This window comes from Oncorhynchus keta, chromosome 23, assembly GCF_023373465.1.
Source record: "Oncorhynchus keta strain PuntledgeMale-10-30-2019 chromosome 23, Oket_V2, whole genome shotgun sequence".
NCBI classification, from domain to species: domain Eukaryota; kingdom Metazoa; phylum Chordata; class Actinopteri; order Salmoniformes; family Salmonidae; genus Oncorhynchus; species Oncorhynchus keta.
This window is the reverse complement of record NC_068443.1, coordinates 19,739,938-19,763,372: the sequence shown is the minus strand read 5'-3', so window position 1 is coordinate 19,763,372 and position 23,435 is coordinate 19,739,938. Positions and strand designations below refer to the sequence as shown.

At 38.5% G+C, this 23,435-nt stretch overlaps 1 protein-coding gene across 32 annotated transcripts in view; it reads left to right on the top strand.

Annotated features, from left to right (window-relative positions):
• LOC118402524 (obscurin-like) overlaps positions 1-23,435 on the top strand; it is an 88,944-nt gene that overhangs the window by 9,104 nt on the left and 56,405 nt on the right. For 27 of the 32 annotated variants that reach the window (XM_052476782.1, XM_052476762.1, XM_052476761.1 and 24 more), the window contains exons 5-23: positions 2-307; positions 841-1,107; positions 1,849-1,955; positions 2,300-2,468; positions 3,229-3,501; positions 3,728-4,006; positions 4,481-4,759; positions 7,316-7,591; positions 8,125-8,403; positions 11,176-11,451; positions 11,818-12,093; positions 12,434-12,709; positions 12,795-13,067; positions 13,181-13,447; positions 20,930-21,199; positions 21,432-21,701; positions 22,381-22,650; positions 22,762-22,874; positions 23,023-23,176. In XM_052476782.1, coding sequence (XP_052332742.1) covers positions 2-307; positions 841-1,107; positions 1,849-1,955; positions 2,300-2,468; positions 3,229-3,501; positions 3,728-4,006; positions 4,481-4,759; positions 7,316-7,591; positions 8,125-8,403; positions 11,176-11,451; positions 11,818-12,093; positions 12,434-12,709; positions 12,795-13,067; positions 13,181-13,447; positions 20,930-21,199; positions 21,432-21,701; positions 22,381-22,650; positions 22,762-22,874; positions 23,023-23,176 — 4,680 coding nt within the window. The remainder of the gene's footprint in view (position 1; positions 308-840; positions 1,108-1,848; positions 1,956-2,299; positions 2,469-3,228; positions 3,502-3,727; positions 4,007-4,480; positions 4,760-7,315; positions 7,592-8,124; positions 8,404-11,175; positions 11,452-11,817; positions 12,094-12,433; positions 12,710-12,794; positions 13,068-13,180; positions 13,448-20,929; positions 21,200-21,431; positions 21,702-22,380; positions 22,651-22,761; positions 22,875-23,022; positions 23,177-23,435) is intronic. The other 5 variants (XM_052476757.1, XM_052476766.1, XM_052476767.1 and 2 more) reach the window with 5 other exon arrangements.

The following is a 23,435-nucleotide window of genomic DNA, read 5'->3' as shown; positions in this document are numbered from 1 at the left end:
GCTGCCAGAAAGCATCCTCCTGATCCCCCCATCGATGTGGTGGTGCGCAACAAGACAGACTCATCCATCACCCTCCACTGGTCCCCCCCAGACAGTGACCGCCCTGTGCCCATCAAGGGGTACATGGTAGAGAGGAGGAAGGTGGGTGCCCAGACCTGGCAGAGGTGCAGTGGCATGGAGATCAGCCCCTTTACTGAGATCACGATCCAGAACTTCACAGAGGAGGCCAGCTACCAGTTCCGCATTTCTGCAGTCAACAACTATGGCCAGAGCCAATACCTGGAGGTGCCCGGGACCTTCTACCTTGGTGAGACAGACAAACATCTTCTTACTCCTTAATACTTGGTTTTATTGAAGAAGAAACTAATGGCAGTTTAGGAATAGTCCTGGAGATGTATGAGGTAGACAAGAAGAATATGGGTCTGCACCAAGGCTTTTAGGTAGAAGGTGACTTGTACATAAGAGTAAAATAACTAAAGTACACTCTTAGCAAAAAAGGTGCTATCGAGAGCCTAATAGGGTTCTTCAGCTGTCCCCATAAGAGACCCTTTGAATGAACCATTTTGGTTCCAGGTAGAACCATTTTGGTTCCAGGTAGAAGTTTTTGAGGTTCCATGTAGAACCCTTTCCACAGAGGGTTCTACATAGAACCCAAAAGGTTTCTACCTGGAACCAAAAAGGGTTCTACCAGGACCCTAAAATGGTTCTTCTATTGGGACAGCAGTTCCTTTTTGGAACTTTTCAACGGGTACTCACAATCAAACCGTAATAAGAAAAAATATATAAAAACACCAGCATGCTACTTTTGTAATACTGATGTGATTCAACCATTTCTTACAGAGCCCAGTGCAGAGGTGAAAACAGGCCTGATGAACAGCACAGCCATCTCAGGTGAGGAGGCCTCACTCTCCGTGGATCTGTCTGCCGTGTGCTCTGGCTTCTGGTCTATCAACGGACGCCTCCTGCGTAGTGGTGGTGACTACCTCATCACCCGCCAAAAGACCATGCACACGCTGATGATCCGGACGGTCTTGATGGAGATGAACGGAGCCGTGATCAAATTTGTGGGCGGTGGCTCGGAGAGCACTTGTATACTCAAAGTGAAGGGTAAGCACTGGAATAGGGGGCAATGCCAAGAATAAGAACTGTGGTTGAATATGCATATCTTCATTAGCATGATGCTTTGAGTTACCTGAATAAATCAAATCAAATAAAACATGCTTTGTAAACAACAGGTGTAGACTAACAGTGAAATGCTTACTTACGGGCCCTTCCCAACAATGCAGAGAGAAAGAAAATAGAGAAATAATAGAAAGTTAAACATGTAATAAATAAAAGTAATAATAAATACACAATGAGTATAAAGGCTATATATACATAATCAAAAGAATGCACTATCTGGAACCGAAAAGGGTTCTTTGGCTGTCCCCATAGGAGAAGAACCCTTTGTTGAACCCTATTTGGTACAACTGTAGGTAGAACCCTTTTGGGTCCAGATAGAACCCTTTTGGGTTCCATGTAGAACCCTTTCCTCTCTTTCTTATTGATCTGTTAACTAATTTACCGCATGATGATGTCACCAGGCAGACCAGAACTCCATCCCACCAAAACAGGATGAAATTCTAGACTTTCTTTACAAATAGCTTTTACACTGAAAGGGCGTTATACTCATTTTCACAATTTCACACTATTATTCCAACCTCATAGTGCTGTACAAGCAGTTAAGAACCTCATCTGTTAGCTGTTCTGTTGGTAGACAGTCACCATCTTTCCATTGGAATTTCCCATACAACAACTAGAATTCAATACTCTGTAATAAGCATAGCCCCGTGAAACCTCTATTTACAGCTCCACCTATCCGGTTTACCAGTAAGTCTGCTCACACTGAGGTGGTGACCTGCAGCGCCCAGTCCTCCGCCCAGCTGACCACAGAGGTGTCTGATTACCATACCCAGGTGTGTAGTGGTCCTTTTGTAGCTCAGTTGGTAGCGCATGGCGCTTGTCACACCGGGGTAGTGGGTTTGATTCCCAGGACCAGCCATGCATAAAGTGTATACACGACTGTAAATCACTTTGGATAAAAGTGTTTGCTAAATGGCATATATTTTCTAATGGCATATATTATATAAAGTCCAGATCACTGAATTAATTCATGAACCCTGTTAGGGTTAGGAGTAGTGTTATAAATACAAAAATACTTAAGACTTTCTCTTTTGAATTGTTCAGATTCAATTCACTGTGTAAATCACTGTGTCTCTTATGCGGATTGTGCATTTCAATGTTTCCTCCGACTCTGTAGGTGGTCTGGATGAAGAATGGACGGGAGCTGAAGATGGGCAAGAAGTATGAGTGCATAACCACTGACCACAAGAGGATCCTGATGGTGCACAATGTCACTGAAGAGGACACGGGAATCTATGAGTGTGTCCTAAACGAAGACAGAATGTCCCTGAAGCTTTCTCTAAAAGGTACAACAGGACAGCCGAAATATCAAGAATAAAGACTCAACTCCTGTTGTAATCTATCATGCTAGAAATAAGAAACCACTCCAATGTCTACAACATATTAATAACTAGTTGACACCTGGTGGAAAGTGGAAACCTGATCCCTCAGATTCCCATATAATTGTAATACAATAACAGAAATAGCTACATTTTGTACAGCTTCACTGAAAACCCGTTTTGTACTTTATCTTTATTTTTTTACATATGACAGATGTTGTTACACTCGAAATCCAGTAGGTTAGTCTGACCCCGGATCTTAAACTGACACGGCGTATGAAGTGCAACCTCTAACCTACATTGCCTACAGAAAGCCCCTCTCACACCACGTGACACACAGGGACAGACTGGGCTGTGACAGCTAACACCAGGTGGTAGTGAGTCGTCTAGCATGGGAAAGAGCTCTCTGTCATCATGTAATAAAGTCCAATGTGTCACTGGTACCGTCCCCAATCCTCCAACCACGCACAGGCAGACATCCACCTATCATATGATGGTGTATGAAATTATAAAAGCATAATCAAATATTTGTAAAGCGAATAAATCATCATAGATGATTCTGTTATTGCGTATTTTTTTGTCATATTCAATTCCACATGGGCCTTTGTTAACATTTAATTATAACCTTAAGGTATTAATAGATTTCCACCACAACTCTATAAACTAAAAAAGCAGACAAATCATGTTTTTGTTCTTGATGACAAATCCATCCATGTTTCTCTTCCAGATGAAGCAAAATTCCTGAACAAGCCCAGGGGTCCCATGGGGGTGGCACCTGCCCTCAGTGGGCACCTTGAGTTGAACTGTGAGGTATCGTCTGCCAGCGGGGTGGTGGTGTGGAGGAAGGATCAGACAGTGGTCATTGAGGACCAAAGAACTACCATTATCTCCAAAGGGACACAGAGGAGACTGGTCATCAAGAACGCCAAGAAGAGTGACGAGGGACACTACTCCTGCGAGACAGCGGAAGACAAAGTCACATTCCAGGTCAAGATAAAAGGTAAGAGAGAGAAGGAATGTCTGTAGAGCACACCGGACAAACAATATCATTGTATTCAGCTTGTAGAATACCTAGTCATATTTTTTTTTTAAATGTTTAAGCTAGAAAAACTAGTGTCCCCTCAGAATCCCAGACTGCCCATACAAATAATGTTCCTGTTTTCAGTGTTCAACCCCCCAAAAAAGGTTTCTGATTTTACTTAGCCATTCCATGACTGTTCCCTCAGAAGTTCAACAGGCTGCCTTCACCAACAAGGACTCTGTACAGAAGGAAGTGAGAGCTACTCTCTCCCAGAAAGCCACTCTGAGCTGTGAGGTTGCAGATACCAAGACAGAGGTGAAATGGTACAAGGACGGCAAACAGATCATTGCAAGTAAAACTGTCTCCATGGAGACAAAGGGCAAGAGTCGTCTGTTGGTAGTAGATAAAATGGAGAAAAAGGATGCTGGAGAGTACACCTGTGAAGCTAGAGCAGAGAAGCTGGTCTTTAAAATACATGTGTCAGGTAAGCCAAATATTGAGTTACTGTCTATTGTCTACTTTTGAACGAGGTTGCTGGAGTGGTTGTCCATGTGCCAGTCTTGCAAATTTGAAGCGTTTTCCCCCTTAGTCCTTGGTGATGGTTTGGACAATGTACAACATTTGAATTTCTTCAGCTCTGCTCATTATGTTAGAAATGTATGGTTGTTTTGTTAGTTTCAATGTGTTCTAATTGAGACCTAAAAATGTGTGAGGTTATCAGATAAAATATTGTTTGGAGATATGGGCTTCAAAGCTGTTTCATTGGATGATTTTGCTTTCATGGCTTCTGAGGACACCTCAATGATGTGATGTGTCTGCCTCTGCTATATTAGTGCTGTAGCTGGTTGACTATGGCTGTTATGTATGTCAATGCTACCCATGTCTGTCCAGTGTCGAAAAATTATTCCTGTTTTCATTATTTGACCCCTACTATGCCCCTCCATGATTGTTCCCTCAGAAGCCCAACAGGCTGCCTTCACCAACAAGGACTCTGTACAGAAGGAGGTGAAAGCTACTCTCTCCCAGAAAGCCACTCTGAGCTGTGATGTGTCAGATTCCAAGACTGAGGTGAAATGGTACAAGGATGGCAAACTGCTGACTTCCTGTAAGACAGTCTCCATGGAGACAAAGGGCAAGACTCGTCAGCTGGTGATAGAGAAGGTGGAGAAGAAGGATGCTGGAGAGTACACCTGTGAGGTTGGAGCAGAAAAACTGGTCTATGAGATAAAGGTGACAGGTAAGGAGGATATCGACTTGCTGTCTTGTCTCCTTTCTGCCCGATTGCTTGAATGGTTGTCTGTCTGCTCTTCACATTAATGAGGAATTGGACCTTGCATGTTACAGGCACCAGCAGTCCGCCACCCCACCTCCAAGCACTCTGAGCTCTTCAGCCTAATATCTATTGCTTCTAATATTGTTATGTAGCCCAGCTCATTGTCTTTTTTCAATTATATGTGACATTTGAATTGGCCATTTTCTTTATTCTTCCACATATTCCAGTCTCTAATCAACTACAGTGCCTTGCGAAAGTATTCGGCCCCCTTGAACTTTGCGACCTTTTGCCACATTTCAGGCTTCAAACATAAAGATATAAAAAAAATGTGTGAAGAATCAACAACAAGTGGGACACAATCATGAAGTGGAACGACATTTATTGGATATTTCAAACTTTTTTAACAAATCAAAAACTGAAAAATTGGGCGTGCAAAATTATTCAGCCCCTTTACTTTCAGTGCAGCAAACTCTCTCCAGAAGTTCAGTGAGGATCTCTGAATGATCCAATGTTGACCTAAATGACTAATGATGATAAATACAATCCTCCTGTGTGTAATCAAGTCTCCGTATAAATGCACCTGCACTGTGATAGTCTCCGAGGTCCGTTAAAAGCGTAGAGAGCATCATGAAGAACAAGGGACACACCAGGCAGGTCCGAGATACTGTTGTGAAGAAGTTTAAAGCCGGATTTGGATACAAAAAGATTTCCCAAGCTTTAAACATCCCAAGGAGCACTGTGCAAGCGATAATATTGAAATGGAAGGAGTATCAGACCACTGCAAATCTACCAAGACCTGGCCGTCCCTCTAAACTTTCAGCTCATACAAGGAGAAGACTGACCAGAGATGCAGCCAAGAGGCCCATGATCACTCTGGATGAACTGCAGACATCTACAGCTGAGGTGGGAGACTCTGTCCATAGGACAACAATCAGTCGTATATTGCACAAATCTGGCCTTTATGGAAGAGTGGCAAGAAGAAAGCAATTTCTTAAAGATATCCATAAAAAGTGTCGTTTAAAGTTTACAACAAGCCACCTGGGAGACACACCAAACATGTGGAAGAAGGTGCTCTGGTCAGATGAAACCAAAATGGAACTTTTTGGCAGCAATGCAAAACGTTATGTTTGGCGTAAAAGCAACACAGTTCATCACCCTGAACATAACATCCCCACTGTCAAACATGGTGGTGGCAGCATCATGGTTTGGGCCTGCTTTTCTTCAGCAGGGACAGGGAAGATGGTTAAAATTGATGGGAAGATGGATGGAGCCAAATACAGGATCATTCTGAAAGAAAACCTGATGGAGTCTGCAAAAGACCTGAGACTGGGACGGAGATTTGTCTTCCAACAAGACAATGATCCAAAACATAAAGCAAAATCTACAATGGAATGGTTAAAAAATGAACATATCCAGGTGTTAGAATGGCCAAGTCAAAGTCCAGACCTGAATCCAATCGAGAATCTGTGGAAATAACTGAAAACTGCTGTTCACAAATGCTCTCCATCCAACCTCACTGAGCTCGAGCTGTTTTGCAAGGAGGAATGGGAAAAAATTTCAGTCTCTCGATGTGCAAAACTGATAGAGACATACCCCAAGCGACTTACAGCTGTAATCACAGCAAAAGGTGGTGCTACAAAGTATTAACTTAAGGGGGCTGAATAATTTTGCACGCCCAATTTTTCAGTTTTTGATTTGTTAAAAAAGTTTGAAATTTCCAATAAATGTCGTTCCACTTCATGATTGTGTCCCACTTGTTGTTGATTCTTCACAAAAAAAGTTTTATATCTTTATGTTTGAAGCCTGAAATGTGGCAAAAGGTCGCAAAGTTCAAGGGGGCCGAATACTTTCGCAAGGCACTGTATCTGCTTGCACGTGTTGCGCCTGTTACACACAGCAGGTGTGTCTTCTTAAGTACGTCTTCCTAATTTGTTTGTACATTACTGATGATAAGGCCGAAACGTATGCTCCTTTTTCGTTCATTAACTTTGTACTTTTTGTATTCTTTTGAGCGTGGATTAAATTAAGTGTATTATTTTTGCACTTTGGCCTCCTTGGGTTATTCCTTTTCATGGTTCTGAGTGCCAGTACCTTTTAAACTCTACATATTTTTTTTCTCCTACACACCGGCTGCCTTCCATTGTAGCCTGACTGCAAACCCTCATACTAGCTTTCTGCTCTACACATTGGACATGTTTATCTTAGGAGAAAATAACTATTAAATATTTACCTCTCCCCTCGGATGCTTTGGCAAGTGTACTGTTGAATTACATTTAGCTTTTGTCTCAGTAAGAAACAAATGCCTAGTTTTTTGTCATACTGATAAAGTTGAGATCTTAGGATTAGTTGATTCCATCAGTCAAGGGGCTATGTTTGAGGCTTCAATGTTGTTTCCTTGCTTGATTTGGCTCTGGTTGTTTTGCTTTGTGGCTTATGGGGACGTCTCACTGGTCTCTGTCCCTTTTGTGGCCGTGTGTCTATTCCCATTCTAAATTTGAACTGCTAATGGTTGATTTACAGAGGCCCAGGCTGCCTTCTCCAATAAGGACTCTGTACAGAGAGAGGTGAGAGCTGCTCCCTCCCAGAAAGCCACTCTGAGCTGTGAGGTGTCTGATACCAAGACTGAGGTGAAATGGTACAAGGATGGCAAACTTCTGACTTCCAGTAAGACAGTCTCCATGGAGACAAAGGGCAAGACTCGTCAGCTGGTGATAGAGAAGGTGGAGAAGAAGGATGCTGGAGAGTACACCTGTGAGGTTGGAGCAGAGAAACTGGTCTTTAAGATACATGTGACAGGTATGGAGCATATATTGGATTTACTGTCTGTCTATTGTTTACTCTGGGGCATATAGTGGGACGAATGGTTGTCTATATGCCTGTCCTACAAATATTTATTTGATAAAACTTGTCTTTGACAAAGGTTGTTTCATTTGTCTTCCCAAGTTGACATCTCCTACAATCTGTGTTGCTGCTCTAGCTTATATTACATCTGAATAGTCTGTTTCTGTGTTGCTGCTCTAGCTTATATTACATCTGAATAGTCTGTTTCTGTGTTGCTGCTCTAGCTTATATTACATCTGAATAGTCTGTTTCTGTGTTGCTGCTCTAGCTTATATTACATCTGAATAGTCTGTTTCTGTGTTTGTTACGCAGTTTGTTTGTCTCCGTACCATGTTAGAATTGCTGACAGTTAACTCTCGGTGTCTGTAGACAATTCTTCCCGTGTCTGTACAGGACAGTAAGTGGTGTGTTCTGTGTTTGGTGCTGATACTGTTTGACCCTAAATTAAGTATTTCTGCCATTGTGCCCCTCCATGACTGTTCCATCAGAAGCACATCAGGCTGCCTTCACCAACAAGGACTCTATACAGAAAGAGGTGAAAGCTACTCTCTCCCAGAAAGCCACTCTGAGCTGTGAGGTATCAGATACCAAGACAGAGGTGAAATGGTACAAAAATGGCAAACTGCTTACTTCCAGTAAGACAGTCTCCATGGAGACAAAGGGCAAGACTCGTCAGCTGGTGATAGAGAAGGTGGAGAAGAAGGATGCTGGAGAGTACACCTGTGAGGTTGGAGCAGAGAAACTGGTCTATAAGATACAGGTGACAGGTATGCAGGAGTTGTTTTTTAGTTAGGAGCCCTCTGTGATGTGATTTAGGTTTTGGTTGCTTGAATGGTTGTCTGTTTGTCTGTCCTATTAATTACAATTGTATTCTCCTTATTTAAAGATAATCGTAAGAGATTTTCTTAAGTCGGAGAAGATGTTATGGGACATACACAGTTACATTTTTAGTTCTGTTTTTTAACTTACAGCTATTTAGTTGTTTTCTAAGTGTAATTGGTAACGATGCCTTAGCATTTGTGAGTTCTATCTTGCAAAAAAATAGGTTTAATTGGTTGTTTTGATTGCGCACAGCATTGTCCTCTGAACATTTTGTCTCGATTCACAGATGTTTCTCATGGGGATATCTGAGTGCTCTGTTTCCCAGTTTGTTGCTCTGGACTGTGTGTCTGTCTCCACGCCACATTGGAATTTCAGATGGTTGACTTTGTCCAATAACTCCCGTATTTGTCCAGTCTAGAGATATGGTTCCTGTTTTCATGTGATATTGAGGTTTCTCATTTCCATCATATCCCTCAATTGTTCCTCCTTTAGAAATGAAGGCTGCTTTCTCCAATAGGGACTTTGTACAGCAGGAAGTGAAAGCTACTCTCTCCCAGAAAGCCACTCTGAGCTGTGAGCTGTTAGATACCAAGACAGAGGTGAAATGGTACAAATATGGCAAACTACTGACTTGCACTAAAACAGTCCAAATGTTGTCAATGAGCAAAGCTTGTTAGCTTGTGATAGAAAAGGTGTAGAAAAAGGATGCTGGAAAGTACACCTGTGAGGCTGGAGCAGAGAAGTTGGTCTTTAAGATACAGCTGGCTCTATTATTTCTTCTCAGAAGGCTTTGGAGGCTGAACAGTTGTCAATGTACAGTGGGGAGAACAAGTATTTGATACACTGCCGATTTTTCAGGTTTTTCCTACTTACAAAGCATGTAGAGGTCTGTCATTTTTATCATAGGTACACTTCAACTGTGAGAGACGGAATCTAAAACAAAAATCCAGAAAATCACATTGTATGATTTTTAAGTAATTCATTTGCATTTTATTGCATGACATAAGTATTTTATCACCTATCAACCAGTAGGAATTCCGGCTCTCACAGACCTGTTAGTTTTTCTTTAAGAGGCCCTCCTGTTCGCCACTCATTACCTGTATTAACTGCACCTGTTTGAACTCGTTACATGTATAAAATACACCTGTCCACACACTCAATCAAACAGACTGCAACCTCTCCACAATGGCCAAGACCAGGGAGCTGTGTAAGGACATCAGGGATAAAATTGTAGACCTGCACAAGGCTGGGATGGGCTACAGGACAATAGGCAAGCAGCTTGGTGAGAAGGCAACAACTGTTGGCACAATTATTTGAAAATGGAAGAAGTTCAACATGACGGTCAATCACCCTCGGTCTGGGGCTCCATGCAAGATCTCACCTCGTGGGGCATCAATGATCATGAGGAAGATGAGTGATCAGCCCAGAACTACACGGCAGGACCTGGTCAATGACCTGAAGAGAGCTGGGACCACAGTCTCAAAGAAAACCATTAGTAACACACTACGCCGTCATGGATTAAAATCCTGCAGCGCACGCAAGGTCCCCCTGCTCAAGCCAGCGCATGTCCAGGCCCATCTGAAGTTTGCCAATGACCATCTGGATGATCCAGAGGAGGAATGGGAGAAGGGCATGTGGTCTGATGAGACAAAAATAGAGCTTTTTGGTCTAAACTCCACTCGCAGTGTTTGGAGGAAGAAGAAGGATGAGTACAACCCCACGAACACCATCCCAACCGTGAAGCATGGAGGTGGAAACATCGTTCTTTGGGGATGCTTTTCTACAAAGGGGACAGGACGACTGCACCGTATTGAGGGGAGGAGGGATGGGGCCATGTATCGCGAGATCTTGGCCAACAACCTCCTTCCCTCAGTAAGAGCATTGAAGATGGGTCGTGACTGGGTCTTCCAGCATGACAACGACCCGAAACACACAGCCAGGGCAACTAAGGAGTGGCTCCGTAAGAAGCATCTCAAGGTCCTGGAGTAGCCTAGCCAGTCTCCAGACCTGAACCCAATAGAAAATCTTTGGAGGGAGCTGAACGTCTATATTGCCCAGCGACAGCCCCGAAACCTGAAGGATCTGGAGAAGGTCTGTATGGAGGAGTGGGCCAAAATCCCTGCTGCAGTGTGTGCAAACCTGGTCAAGAACTACAGGAAACGTATGATCTCTGTCATTTCAAACAAAGGTTTCTGTATCAAATATTAAGTTCTGCTTTTCTGATGTATGAAATACTTATGTCATGTAATAAAATGCAAATGAATTACTTAAAAATCATACAATGTGATTTTCTGGATTTTTGTTTTAGATTCTGTCTCTCACAGTTGAAGTGTACCTATGATAAAAATGACAGACCTCTACATGCTTTGTAAGTAGGAAAACCTGCAAAATCGGCAGAGTATCACATACTTGTTCTCCCCACTGTATATGTTCTCTACATTGTCTACAAATTGTTTTCCATAATAGAAAGAGACATTATAGTGTTGTCTTTTTTTATTGTTTTGCTAATGTCTGAATTGTCCGTTACCCTGTTTGTTGCATTGTCTTGTCTGAGTCTTACTGCTTTATAAATGCAGATGGTTGATTTATCTAGCATTTGTATTGCTTATGTCCCCTAATGTCTGTTGTGTGTAAGATATGGTTTGGTTGTTGGGATTGTTTGACCTTGAATGTTATGTTTCTGGTACTATCATGCACCTCCATAATTGTTCCCTCAGAAACTCAAGCAGCTTTCACCAATAAGGACTCTGTACAGAAGGAGGTGAAAGCTACTCTCTCCCAGAAAGCCACTCTGAGCTGTGAGGTATCAGATACCAAGACTGAGGTGAAATGGTACAAGGATGGCAAACTGCTGACTTCCAGTAAGACAGTCTCCATGGAGACAAAGGGCAAGACTCGTCAGCTGGTGATAGAGAAGGTGGAGAAGAAGGATGCTGGACAGTACACCTGTGAGGTGGGAGCAGAGAAGCTGGTCTTTAAGCTACAGGTGACAGGTATGGGACGATTTCAACGCTGGCTGTCCATTGATGTTTCTCTCAAGGTTTTGGAGGCTGGATGGTTATCAATGTACTGTGTCTGTGTTCTACGTTGTCTACAATTTTCTTCTCCCAAGGAAAGACATGTTATACTGTTTGTTTTGATGGTTTTGTTAGTGTGGAAGTCTGAATTGTATGTTCTTCTCTGTCTCATAATGCTTTAGAAATGCCGTTTTTTTTAAGTTACTCTGACAATATCGCTTGATTTCCCTTTTGTATGTCATGTGCAAGATATCCAAAGGGTTTCTGATTTGGTGTTGGGATTGTTTGACCCTGAATGAGGGGTTTCTGGTTTTACCATACCCTTCAATGATCCCTATTCAGAGGCCCAGGCTGCTTTCTCCAATAAGGACTCTGTACAGAAGGAGGTGAAAGCTACTCTCTCCCAGAAAGCCACTCTGAGCTGTGATGTGTCAGATACCAAGACTGAGGTGAAATGGTACAAGGATGGCAAACTGCTGACTTCCAGTAAGACAGTCTCCATGGAGACAAAGGGCAAGACTCGTCACCTGGTGATAGAGAAGGTGGAGAAGAAGGATGCTGGAGAGTACACCTGTGAGGTTGGAGCAGAGAAACTGGTCTATAAGATACAGTTGACAGGTATGGAGGATATGAAATCTGGCTGTCTATTGATGTTTCTCTTAAGGCTTTGTAGGCTGAATGGTCCCAAACCAGATGATGTTTTGTATACTCAAGTCAATGGCCTCTGAATGTATTGCCCATTTTGTTTTGATAGATGTCTATCTCTTGGTTGCATATTTGTGTCTTAAACTATATTTCAATAGCTGGTAATTGACTTACTAGTCTAGCCATTGTATTGCTCAACACCTCCCAGTCTCATGTCTGTCCAGTGTAGAGATGTGCTTCCTGTTTGTTTTGTGTTCAACCCTGAATGAAGGGGTCCTAATTCGACTGTGGCATGTCATCATTTCTCCTTCAGAGATTCAAGCAGCTTTCACCAACAAGGAGTCTGTAAAGAAGGAGGTGAAAGCTACTCTCTCCCAGAAAGCCACTCTGAGCTGTGATGTGTCAGATACCAAGACTGAGGTGAAATGGTACAAGGATGGTAAACTGCTGACTTCCAGTAAGACAGTCTCCATGGAGACAAAGGGCAAGACTCGTCAGCTGGTGATAGAGAAGGTGGAGAAGAAGGATGCTGGACAGTACACCTGTGAGGTTGGAGCAGAGAAGCTGGCCTTTAAGATACAGGTGACAGGTATGATGTCATTGACTCATTCAACCGTATTTGTTATACCCAGCACTATCATCACTATGCTAACATGTCTTATTTTTTTCTCTAGAATCCTCTGCCAAGTTTAAGAAGACTGCAGTGAAGGATATATGCAGTGTTCAAGCAAGTGAGAAGATTGTTTTGACCACTGAGCTGACTTCGGAGAGTGCCAGTGTTAAGTGGTTCAGGGATGGAGTAGAGTTGAAGGAAGGCACTAAATATGAGATGAAGAGAGAGGGACATTCTCGTACCCTGATTGTGAAGTCCACCGAAGTCAAAGACAGTGGCACCTACTCTTGCCACACTGATGATGACAAGCTTGAGTTCAAAGTTCAAGTCAAACGTTAGTTGGCAATTCATTCATCAGAACAATTGATTGGCGTGTACAGTCAATACTGACATAAGAGCGTGCATATAAAATGTAGTTAATTAAGTTCTGTCCATGTTTCCTCTCAGATACACCGCTGAAGTTCGTGGTGCAGTTGCAGCCTGTAGCCACAGAGCTGGGTGTTACACTGACCCTGACCTGTGAACTGAACCAAGCCACAGGGGACGTACTCTGGCGCCACAACAGTCGTGAGGTCAAACCCGGTGGCAGGTTCTGTGTCAGCGCTGACAGTGCCAAGCGGGTCCTTACCATAACAGGAATGACCAAAGAGGATGAGGGAGAGTACATCTGTGAATGCAAAGATGATAAGACCTCTGCCAAGGTCTCCACCAATGGTAGCTGAGGCTTTACTTTCATTAGATTTAACACTTGGTCACTCATTACTGCAGCATATAGTTACAGACATAAACAACATAGTTAAAGAGATATACATCATAGTTACAGACATATACAACACAGTTACAGACATATACAACACAGTTGCAGACCTGTACAACAGAGTTACAGACATGTACAACATAGTTACAGACTTGTACCAGAAAGTTACAGACATGTACAACATAGTTACAGACATATACAACACAGTTACAGACATATACAACATAGTTACAGACATATACAACACAGTTACAGACATATACAACACAGTTGCAGACCTGTACAACAGAGTTACAGACATGTACAACATAGTTACAGACTTGTACCAGAAAGTTACAGACATGTACAACATAGTTACAGACATATACAACACAGTTACAGACATATACAACATAGTTACAGACATATACAATGCAGTTACATACATATTCAACAGAGTTACAGACATATACAACATAGCTACAGACATACACAACATAGTTACAGACATATAGAACATAGTTACAGACAAATACAACATAGTTACAGACATGTACAACATAGTTACAGACATATACAATATAGTTACAGACATATGCAACATAGTTACAGACATATACAACATAGTTCCAGATATATATAATATAGTTACAGACATATGCAACATAGTTACAGACATATACAACATAGTTACAGACTTGTACCAGAAAGTTACAGACATATGCAACATAGTTACAGACATATACAACATAGTTACAGTCGTATACAACATAGTTACAGTCGTATACAACATAGTTACAACGTATACAACATAGTTACAGACATATACAACACAGTTACAGACCTGTACAACAGAGTTACAGACATGTACAACATAGTTACAGACTTGTACCAGAAAGTTACAGACATAAACAACATAGTTACAGACATATACAACATAGTTACAGTCGTATACAACATAGTTACAGTCATATACAACATAGTTACAGACATATACAACATAGTTCCAGATATATATAATATAGTTACAGACATATAGCAACATAGTTACAGTCGTATACAACATAGTTACAGTCGTATACAACATAGTTACAGACATATACAACATAGTTACAGACATATACAACATAGTTACAGACATATACAACATAGTTACAGACATATACAACATAGTTCCAGATATATATAATATAGTTACAGACATATACAACATAGTTACAGTCGTATACAACATAGTTACAGACATATACAACATAGTTACAGACATATACAACATAGTTACAGTCATATACAACATAGTTACAGACATATACAACATAGTTACAGATATATATAATATAGTTACAGACATATACAACATAGTTACAGTCGTATACAACATAGTTACAGACATATACAACATAGTTACAGACATATACAACATAGTTACAGATATATATAATATAGTTACAGACATATGCAACATAGTTACAGACATATACAACATAGTTACAGACATATACAACATAGTTACAGACATATGCAACATAGTTACAGACATATATAATATAGTTACAGACATATGCAACATAGTTACAGACATATACAACATAGTTCCAGACATATACAATATAGTTACAGACATATGCAACATAGTTACAGACATATACAACATAGTTACAGACATATGCAACATAGTTACAGACATATATAATATAGTTACAGACATATGCAACATAGTTACAGACATATGCAACATAGTTACAGACATATACAACATAGTTACAGACATATATAATATAGTTACAGACATATACAACATAGTTACAGACATATGCAACATAGTTACAGACATATGCAACATAGTTACAGACATATATAATATAGTTACAGACATATGCAACATAGTTACAGACATATACAACATAGTTACAGACATATGCAACATAGTTACAGACATATACAACATAGTTACAGACATATACAACATAGTTACAGACATATACAACATAGTTACAGACATATACAACATAGTTACAGACATATGCAACATAGTTACAGACATATGCAACATAGTTACAGACATATACAACATAGTTACAGACATATGCAACATAGTTACAGACATATACAACATAGTTACAGACATATACAACATAGTTACAGACATATACAACATAGTTACAGACATATGCAACATAGTTACAGACATATACAATATAGTTACAGACATATACAACATAGTTACAGACATTTATAACATAGTTACAGACATATACAATGTAGTTACAGACATTTATAACATAGTTACAGACATATACAATATAGTTACAGACATATACAACATAGTTACAGACATATATAATATAGTTACAGACATATGCAACATAGTTACAGACATAAAACATAGTTACAGACATATGCAACATAGTTACAGACATATGCAACATAGTTACAGACATATATAATATAGTTACAGACATATGCAACATAGTTACAGACATATACAATGTAGTTAGACATTTATAACATAGTTACAGACATATACAACATAGTTACAGACATATATAATATAGTTACAGACATATACAACATAGTTACAGACATATACAACATAGTTACAGACATATGCAACATAGTTACAGACATATATAATATAGTTACAGACATATGCAACATAGTTACAGACATATACAATGTAGTGAGACATTTATAACATAGTTACAGACATATACAATGTAGTTACAGACATATATAATATAGTTACAGACATATATAATATAGTTACAGACATATGCAACATAGTTACAGACATATGCAACATAGTTACAGACATATACAACATAGTTACAGACATTTATAACATAGTTACAGACATATACAATGTAGTTACAGACATATATAATATAGTTACAGACATATATAATATAGTTACAGACATATGCAACATAGTTACAGACATATGCAACATAGTTACAGACATATACAATGTAGTTAGACATTTATAACATAGTTACAGACATATACAATGTAGTTACAGACATATATAATATAGTTACAGACATATACAACATAGTTACAGACATATACAACATAGTTACAGACATATACAACATAGTTACAGACATATACAACATAGTTAGACATTTATAACATAGTTACAGACATATGCAACATAGTTACAGACATATATAATATAGTTACAGACATATGCAACATAGTTACAGACATATACAACATAGTTACAGACATATATAATATAGTTACAGACATATACAATATAGTTACAGACATATGCAACATAGTTATAGACATATGCAACATAGTTACAGACATATACAACATAGTTACAGACATTTATAACATAGTTACAGACATATACAATGTAGTTACAGACATATATAATATAGTTACAGACATATATAATATAGTTACAGACATATGCAACATAGTTACAGACATATGCAACATAGTTACAGACATATACAATGTAGTTAGACATTTATAACATAGTTACAGACATATACAATGTAGTTACAGACATATATAATATAGTTACAGACATATACAACATAGTTACAGACATATACAACATAGTTACAGACATATGCAACATAGTTACAGACATATACAATGTAGTTAGACATTTATAACATAGTTACAGACATATGCAACATAGTTACAGACATATACAACATAGTTACAGACATATGCAACATAGTTACAGACATATGCAACATAGTTACAGACATATACAGTTGTATAGACATTTATAACATAGTTACAGACATATACAATGTAGTTACAGACATATATAATATAGTTACAGACATATGCAACATAGTTACAGACATATACAACATAGTTACAGACATATACAATATAGTTACAGACATATATAATATAGTTACAGACATATGCAACATAGTTACAGACATATGCAACATAGTTACAGACATATACAAATGTAGTTACAGACATTTATAACATAGTTACAGACATATACAATGTAGTTACAGACATATATAATATAGTTACAGACATATATAATATAGTTACAGACATATGCAACATAGTTACAGACATATACAATGTAGTTACAGACATATACAATATAGTTACAGACATATATAATATAGTTACAGACATATGCAACATAGTTACAGACATATGCAACATAGTTACAGACATATACAATGTAGTTACAGACATTTATAACATAGTTACAGACATATACAATGTAGTTACAGACATATATAATATAGTTACAGACATATATAATATAGTTACAGACATATGCAACATAGTTACAGACATATGCAACATAGTTACAGCCATATACAGCATAATTACAGAGATATGCAACATAGTTACAGACATATGCAACATAGTTACAGACATATACAGCATAATTACAGAGATATGCAACATAGTTACAGACATATGCAACATAGTTACAGACATATGCAACATATTTACAGTCGTATACAACATAGTTACAGACATATACAATGTAGTTACAGACATTTATAACATAGTTACAGACATATACAACATAGTTACAGACATATACAACATAGTTACAGACATATACAACATAGTTCCAGACATATATAACATAGTTACAGACATATATAACATAGTTACAGACATGAGTATCATAGTTACAGACATATACAACATAGTTCCAGACATATACAACATAGTTCCAGACATATACAATGTAGTTACAGACATTTATTACATAGTTACAGACATATGCAACATAGTTACAGACATATACAACATAGTTACAGACATATGCAACATAGTTACAGACATATACAACATAGTTACAGACATATACAACATAGTTACAGACATATACAACATAGTTACAGACATATACAACATAGTTACAGACATATACATCATAGTTCCAGACATATACAATGTAGTTACAGACATTTATAACATAGTTACAGACATTTATAACATAGTTACAGACATATACAATGTAGTTACAGACATATATAATATAGTTACAGACATATATAATATAGTTACAGACATATGCAACATAGTTACAGACATATACAACATAGTTACAGAAATATACAACATAGTTCCAGACATATATAATATAGTTACAGACATATGCAACATAGTTACAGACATATACAACATAGTTCAGACAGACATATACAATGTAGTTACAGACATTTATAACATAGTTACAGACATTTATAACATAGTTACAGACATTTATAACATAGTTACAGACATATACAACATAGTTACATACATATATAACATAGTTACAGACATATACAATGTAGTTACAGACATTTATAACATAGTTACAGACATTTATAACATAGTTACAGACATTTATAACATAGTTACAGACATATACAACATAGTTACAGACATATGCAACATAGTTACAGACATATACAGCATAATTACAGAGATATGCAACATAGTTACAGACATATACAACATAGTTACAGACATATACAATGTAGTTACAGATATATACAGCATAGTTACAGACATTTATAACATAGTTACAGACATATACAACATAGTTACAGACATATACAACATAGTTACAGACATATACAATGTAGTTACAGACATATACAGCATAGTTACAGACATAAACAACATAGTTACAGACATATACAATGTAGTTACAGCCATATACAGCATAATTACAGAGATATGCAACATAGTTACAGACATATGCAACATAGTTACAGACATATACAACATAATTACAGACATATGCAACATAGTTACAGACATATACAACATAGTTACAGACATATACAACATAGTTACAGACATATACAACATAGTTACAGACATATACAACATAGTTACAGACATATACAACATAGTTACAGACATATACAACATAGTTACAGACATATACAACATAGTTACAGACATATATAATATAGTTACAGACATTACATAGACATATACAACATAGTTACAGACATATACAACATAGTTACAGACATATACAACATAGTTACAGACATATACAATATAGTTACAGTCATATACAACATAGTTACAGACATATACAATGTAGTTACAGACATATACAGCATAGTTACAGACATAAACAACATAGTTACAGACATATACAATGTAGTTACAGCCATATACAGCATAATTACAGAGATATGCAACATAGTTACAGACATTATAACATAGTTACAGAAATATACAATATAGTTACAGACATATGCAACATAGTTACAGACATATACAACATAGTTAGTCATATACAACATAGTTACAGACATATACAACATAGTTACAGACATATACAACATAGTTACAGACATATACAACATAGTTACAGACATATACAACATAGTTACAGACATATACAACATAGTTACAGACATATACAACATAGTTACAGACATATACAACATAGTTACAGACATATACAACATAGTTACAGACATATACAACATAGTTACAGACATATACAACATAGTTACAGACATATATAATATAGTTACAGACATATACAACATAGTTACAGACATATACAACATAGTTACAGACATATACAACATAGTTACAGACATATGCAACATAGTTACAGACATATGCAACATAGTTACAGACATATACAACATAGTTACAGACATATACAACATAGTTACAGACATATACAACATAGTTACAGACATATACAACATAGTTACAGACATATACAACATAGTTACAGACATATACAACATAGTTACAGACATATACAACATAGTTACAGACATATACAATATAGTTACAGACATATACAACATAGTTACAGACATATACAACACATAGTTACAGACATGAGTATCATAGTTTACAGACATACACAACATAGTTACAGACATATACAACATAGTTCCAGACATATACAACATAGTTACAGACATACAAAATAATTACAGCCTGTACAACAGTTACAGACATATACAATGTAGTTACAGACATATGCAACATAGTTACAGACATATACAACATAGTTACAGACATATGCAACATAGTTACAGACATATGCAACATAGTTAGTCATATACAACATAGTTACAGACATATACAACATAGTTACAGACATATACAGCATAGTTACAGACATTTATAACATAGTTACAGACATATACAACATAGTTACAGACATATAAAACATAGTTACAGACATATACAACATAGTTACAGACACATACAACATAGTTACAGACATATACAATATAGTTACAGTCATATACAACATAGTTACAGACATATACAATATAGTTACAGTCATATACAACATAGTTACAGACATATACAACATAGTTACAGACATATACAACATAGTTACAGACATATCGTCAAACATTCTAGATATTAACCCATGTATTTCAATATTAACTCATTTTCTTTGTGCCTGAGTCTAATTAAGTGTCTCCAGATAATCTTTTCCACTATGAACTTTTCAGCCCCCAGACTGGTGAATCTGACTTCCAAGCTGAGCAGCATCGTTGCAGTGGAAGGGAAAGATGTCATCTTCAAGTGTAGTGTCACCCCAGCAGACGTCAAAGTAAAATGGTTCCGCAACAACGTGCCAATCACTGCTGGGCCCAAGTATAAGATTGAGCACAGGGCCACCAGCCACTCCCTCACCATCACGTCAGTCAGTCAGGAGGATGCTGGGGAGATCAGCATGGCAGCTGAGGGCAAAACCTGCAGCGCTACCCTCCAAGTGCAACGTAAGAACCAACCTCTATTCACTTTAACACTTAGTGTATGATATAATATCTGAGCTAATTTCCAGTGGATATACTTCTGTTCTGTATTATCATCAGATTGTTTTAATTGACTGATACACAATTATAGCCATTGTTTACAAAAATGTATAAGCCTTTTAAGCATTTTAGCTTAGAAGGGCTACAGTTATCACGAAGGAGTTGTAATATCTGTGTTTTCTTTGTACCCTGACAGTGGAGCCGGTGATGTTCAAGAAAAAGCTGCAGAACGTGACGACGGTAGAGGATCAGAAGGGGGTGAAGCTGGAGGTGGAGCTTAGTAGACCCTCTAAAGAGGTCAGGTGGATGAAGAACAGCGTGGTGCTGCAGCCCGGAGGCAACATGGACATCAGGGTGGATGGGGCCAAGCAGACCCTGGTCTTTAAGAGTGTAACTACTGCTGACCGCGGCTACTACTCCTGTGAAACTCTGGATGACAAGACCCAGGCCAAACTCACGGTGGATGGTAAGTACATTTATATTTGAGTCATTTAGCAGACGTTCTTATCCTGAGTGACTTACAGTAGAAATGAGGGTTAAGTGCCTTGTTCAAAGGGACATCGACAGAATTTTCACCTAGTCAGCTCGGTGATTCGATCCAGCGACCTTTCGGTTACTGGCCCAACGCTCTTAAGCACTAGACTACCTACCTCCCAAGTAAGAGTATGTCCCATTTACAGATGCTGTAGTTTTATGATTATGTATAAATATCTATCTAGTGATCTTAGTTAAGCACAGACAGTATTTCCTAATCTGACATGCAGTTTGTACATTTGATCTCCACACAGATGTTTATTTTGTTATATATATATTTTTGTACCTTTTTTAACTCGGCAAGTCAGTTAAGAACAAATTCTTATTTACAATGACAGCCTACCCCGGACAAACCCTAACCTGGACGATGCTGGGCCAATTGTGCGCCGGTTGTGATACAGCCTGGAATTGAACCAGGGTCTGTAGTGACGCCTCTAGCACTGAGATGCAACGCCTTAGACCGCTGCGCCACTCTGTAGCCCCAGACTCTTTATATCTACAGTGTCAGTGCCGAAAAGAGATGTACAGGACACTTAGCGATGATTCTTTATAACCTAAACATTTAGCATATTTCAACACACCTAAATATTCCCTCTATCTGTATTCCACAGTGCAGAAGATTGAGGTGGTGAAGGGCCTGCTGGCCGAGGTCAAGGCCAATGAGAAGGAGACAGTGACACTGGAGGTGGAGCTCAGTCAAGCTGACGTGGAGGGTTCCTGGACCAGGAGCGGAGCCAAGCTCAAGGCAGGGTCCAACTGTCGCATCACGGCCCTTGGAAAGAAGCATGCCCTTACACTGTCCCAACTCAAGATGGAGGACGCAGGAACGATTGTCTTCCAAGCGGAAGGGGTCAAGTCTTCTGGCAAGCTAATTGTTGCAGGTAGGTTATCTCAATTTTTGTCCAACATTAAGCTATTCATCAAGTTGAGTGTTATTTGAAGTGGCACCTCTTATTTAAATACTGTACCTTTTTGCATTGTGGCTCATACAGAACCTGCTGCCATGATCTCTAGGCCCATGGAGGATGTCAAAGCTCCAGAGAAGGAGAAGGCAACACTTGAGTGTGAGGTGTCCAGAACCAATTCTGAGGTCAAGTGGTTCAAGGTGAGAAAACATATTCTAGTGGTAAATCATAGAACTCGAACATCCAGTCATGCAAAACGAGAAAATGTTCAATGTCAGCAATTTATTTTGCATAAATGTGTATACAAAGTGAAGTAATAATTTGTACTAAAATATCAATGTTCCCTAGGGTGATACGGAAATAAAACCAGGAAAGAACTTTGGCATCCACTCCCAGGGTCGCACACGTAGCCTCCTCATCCATAAATGTTCCAAAGAGGATGAGGGCACATACGTTTGTCGAACGTCTGACGACAATACATCAGCCAAACTCACTGTACATGGTATGAGTCCCTCCCTACATGTTATTCTTATGATACAACATGATACATGGTATATTATGCGATCCAATGATAATGACCGTATAATACAATCCAATGATGATTGTATAGGCTTGTCAATGATAGATGTACTTACAGGTTGGTAAAATAGTGCATGTCTCAATTTCAAATAATAGGCATCCTTCTTACCAGATATATAACTATGAATAAATGGAAAAGAATGGCCCTATTCCATTCAGCATTAGATGTGTTGAAGGCTCTC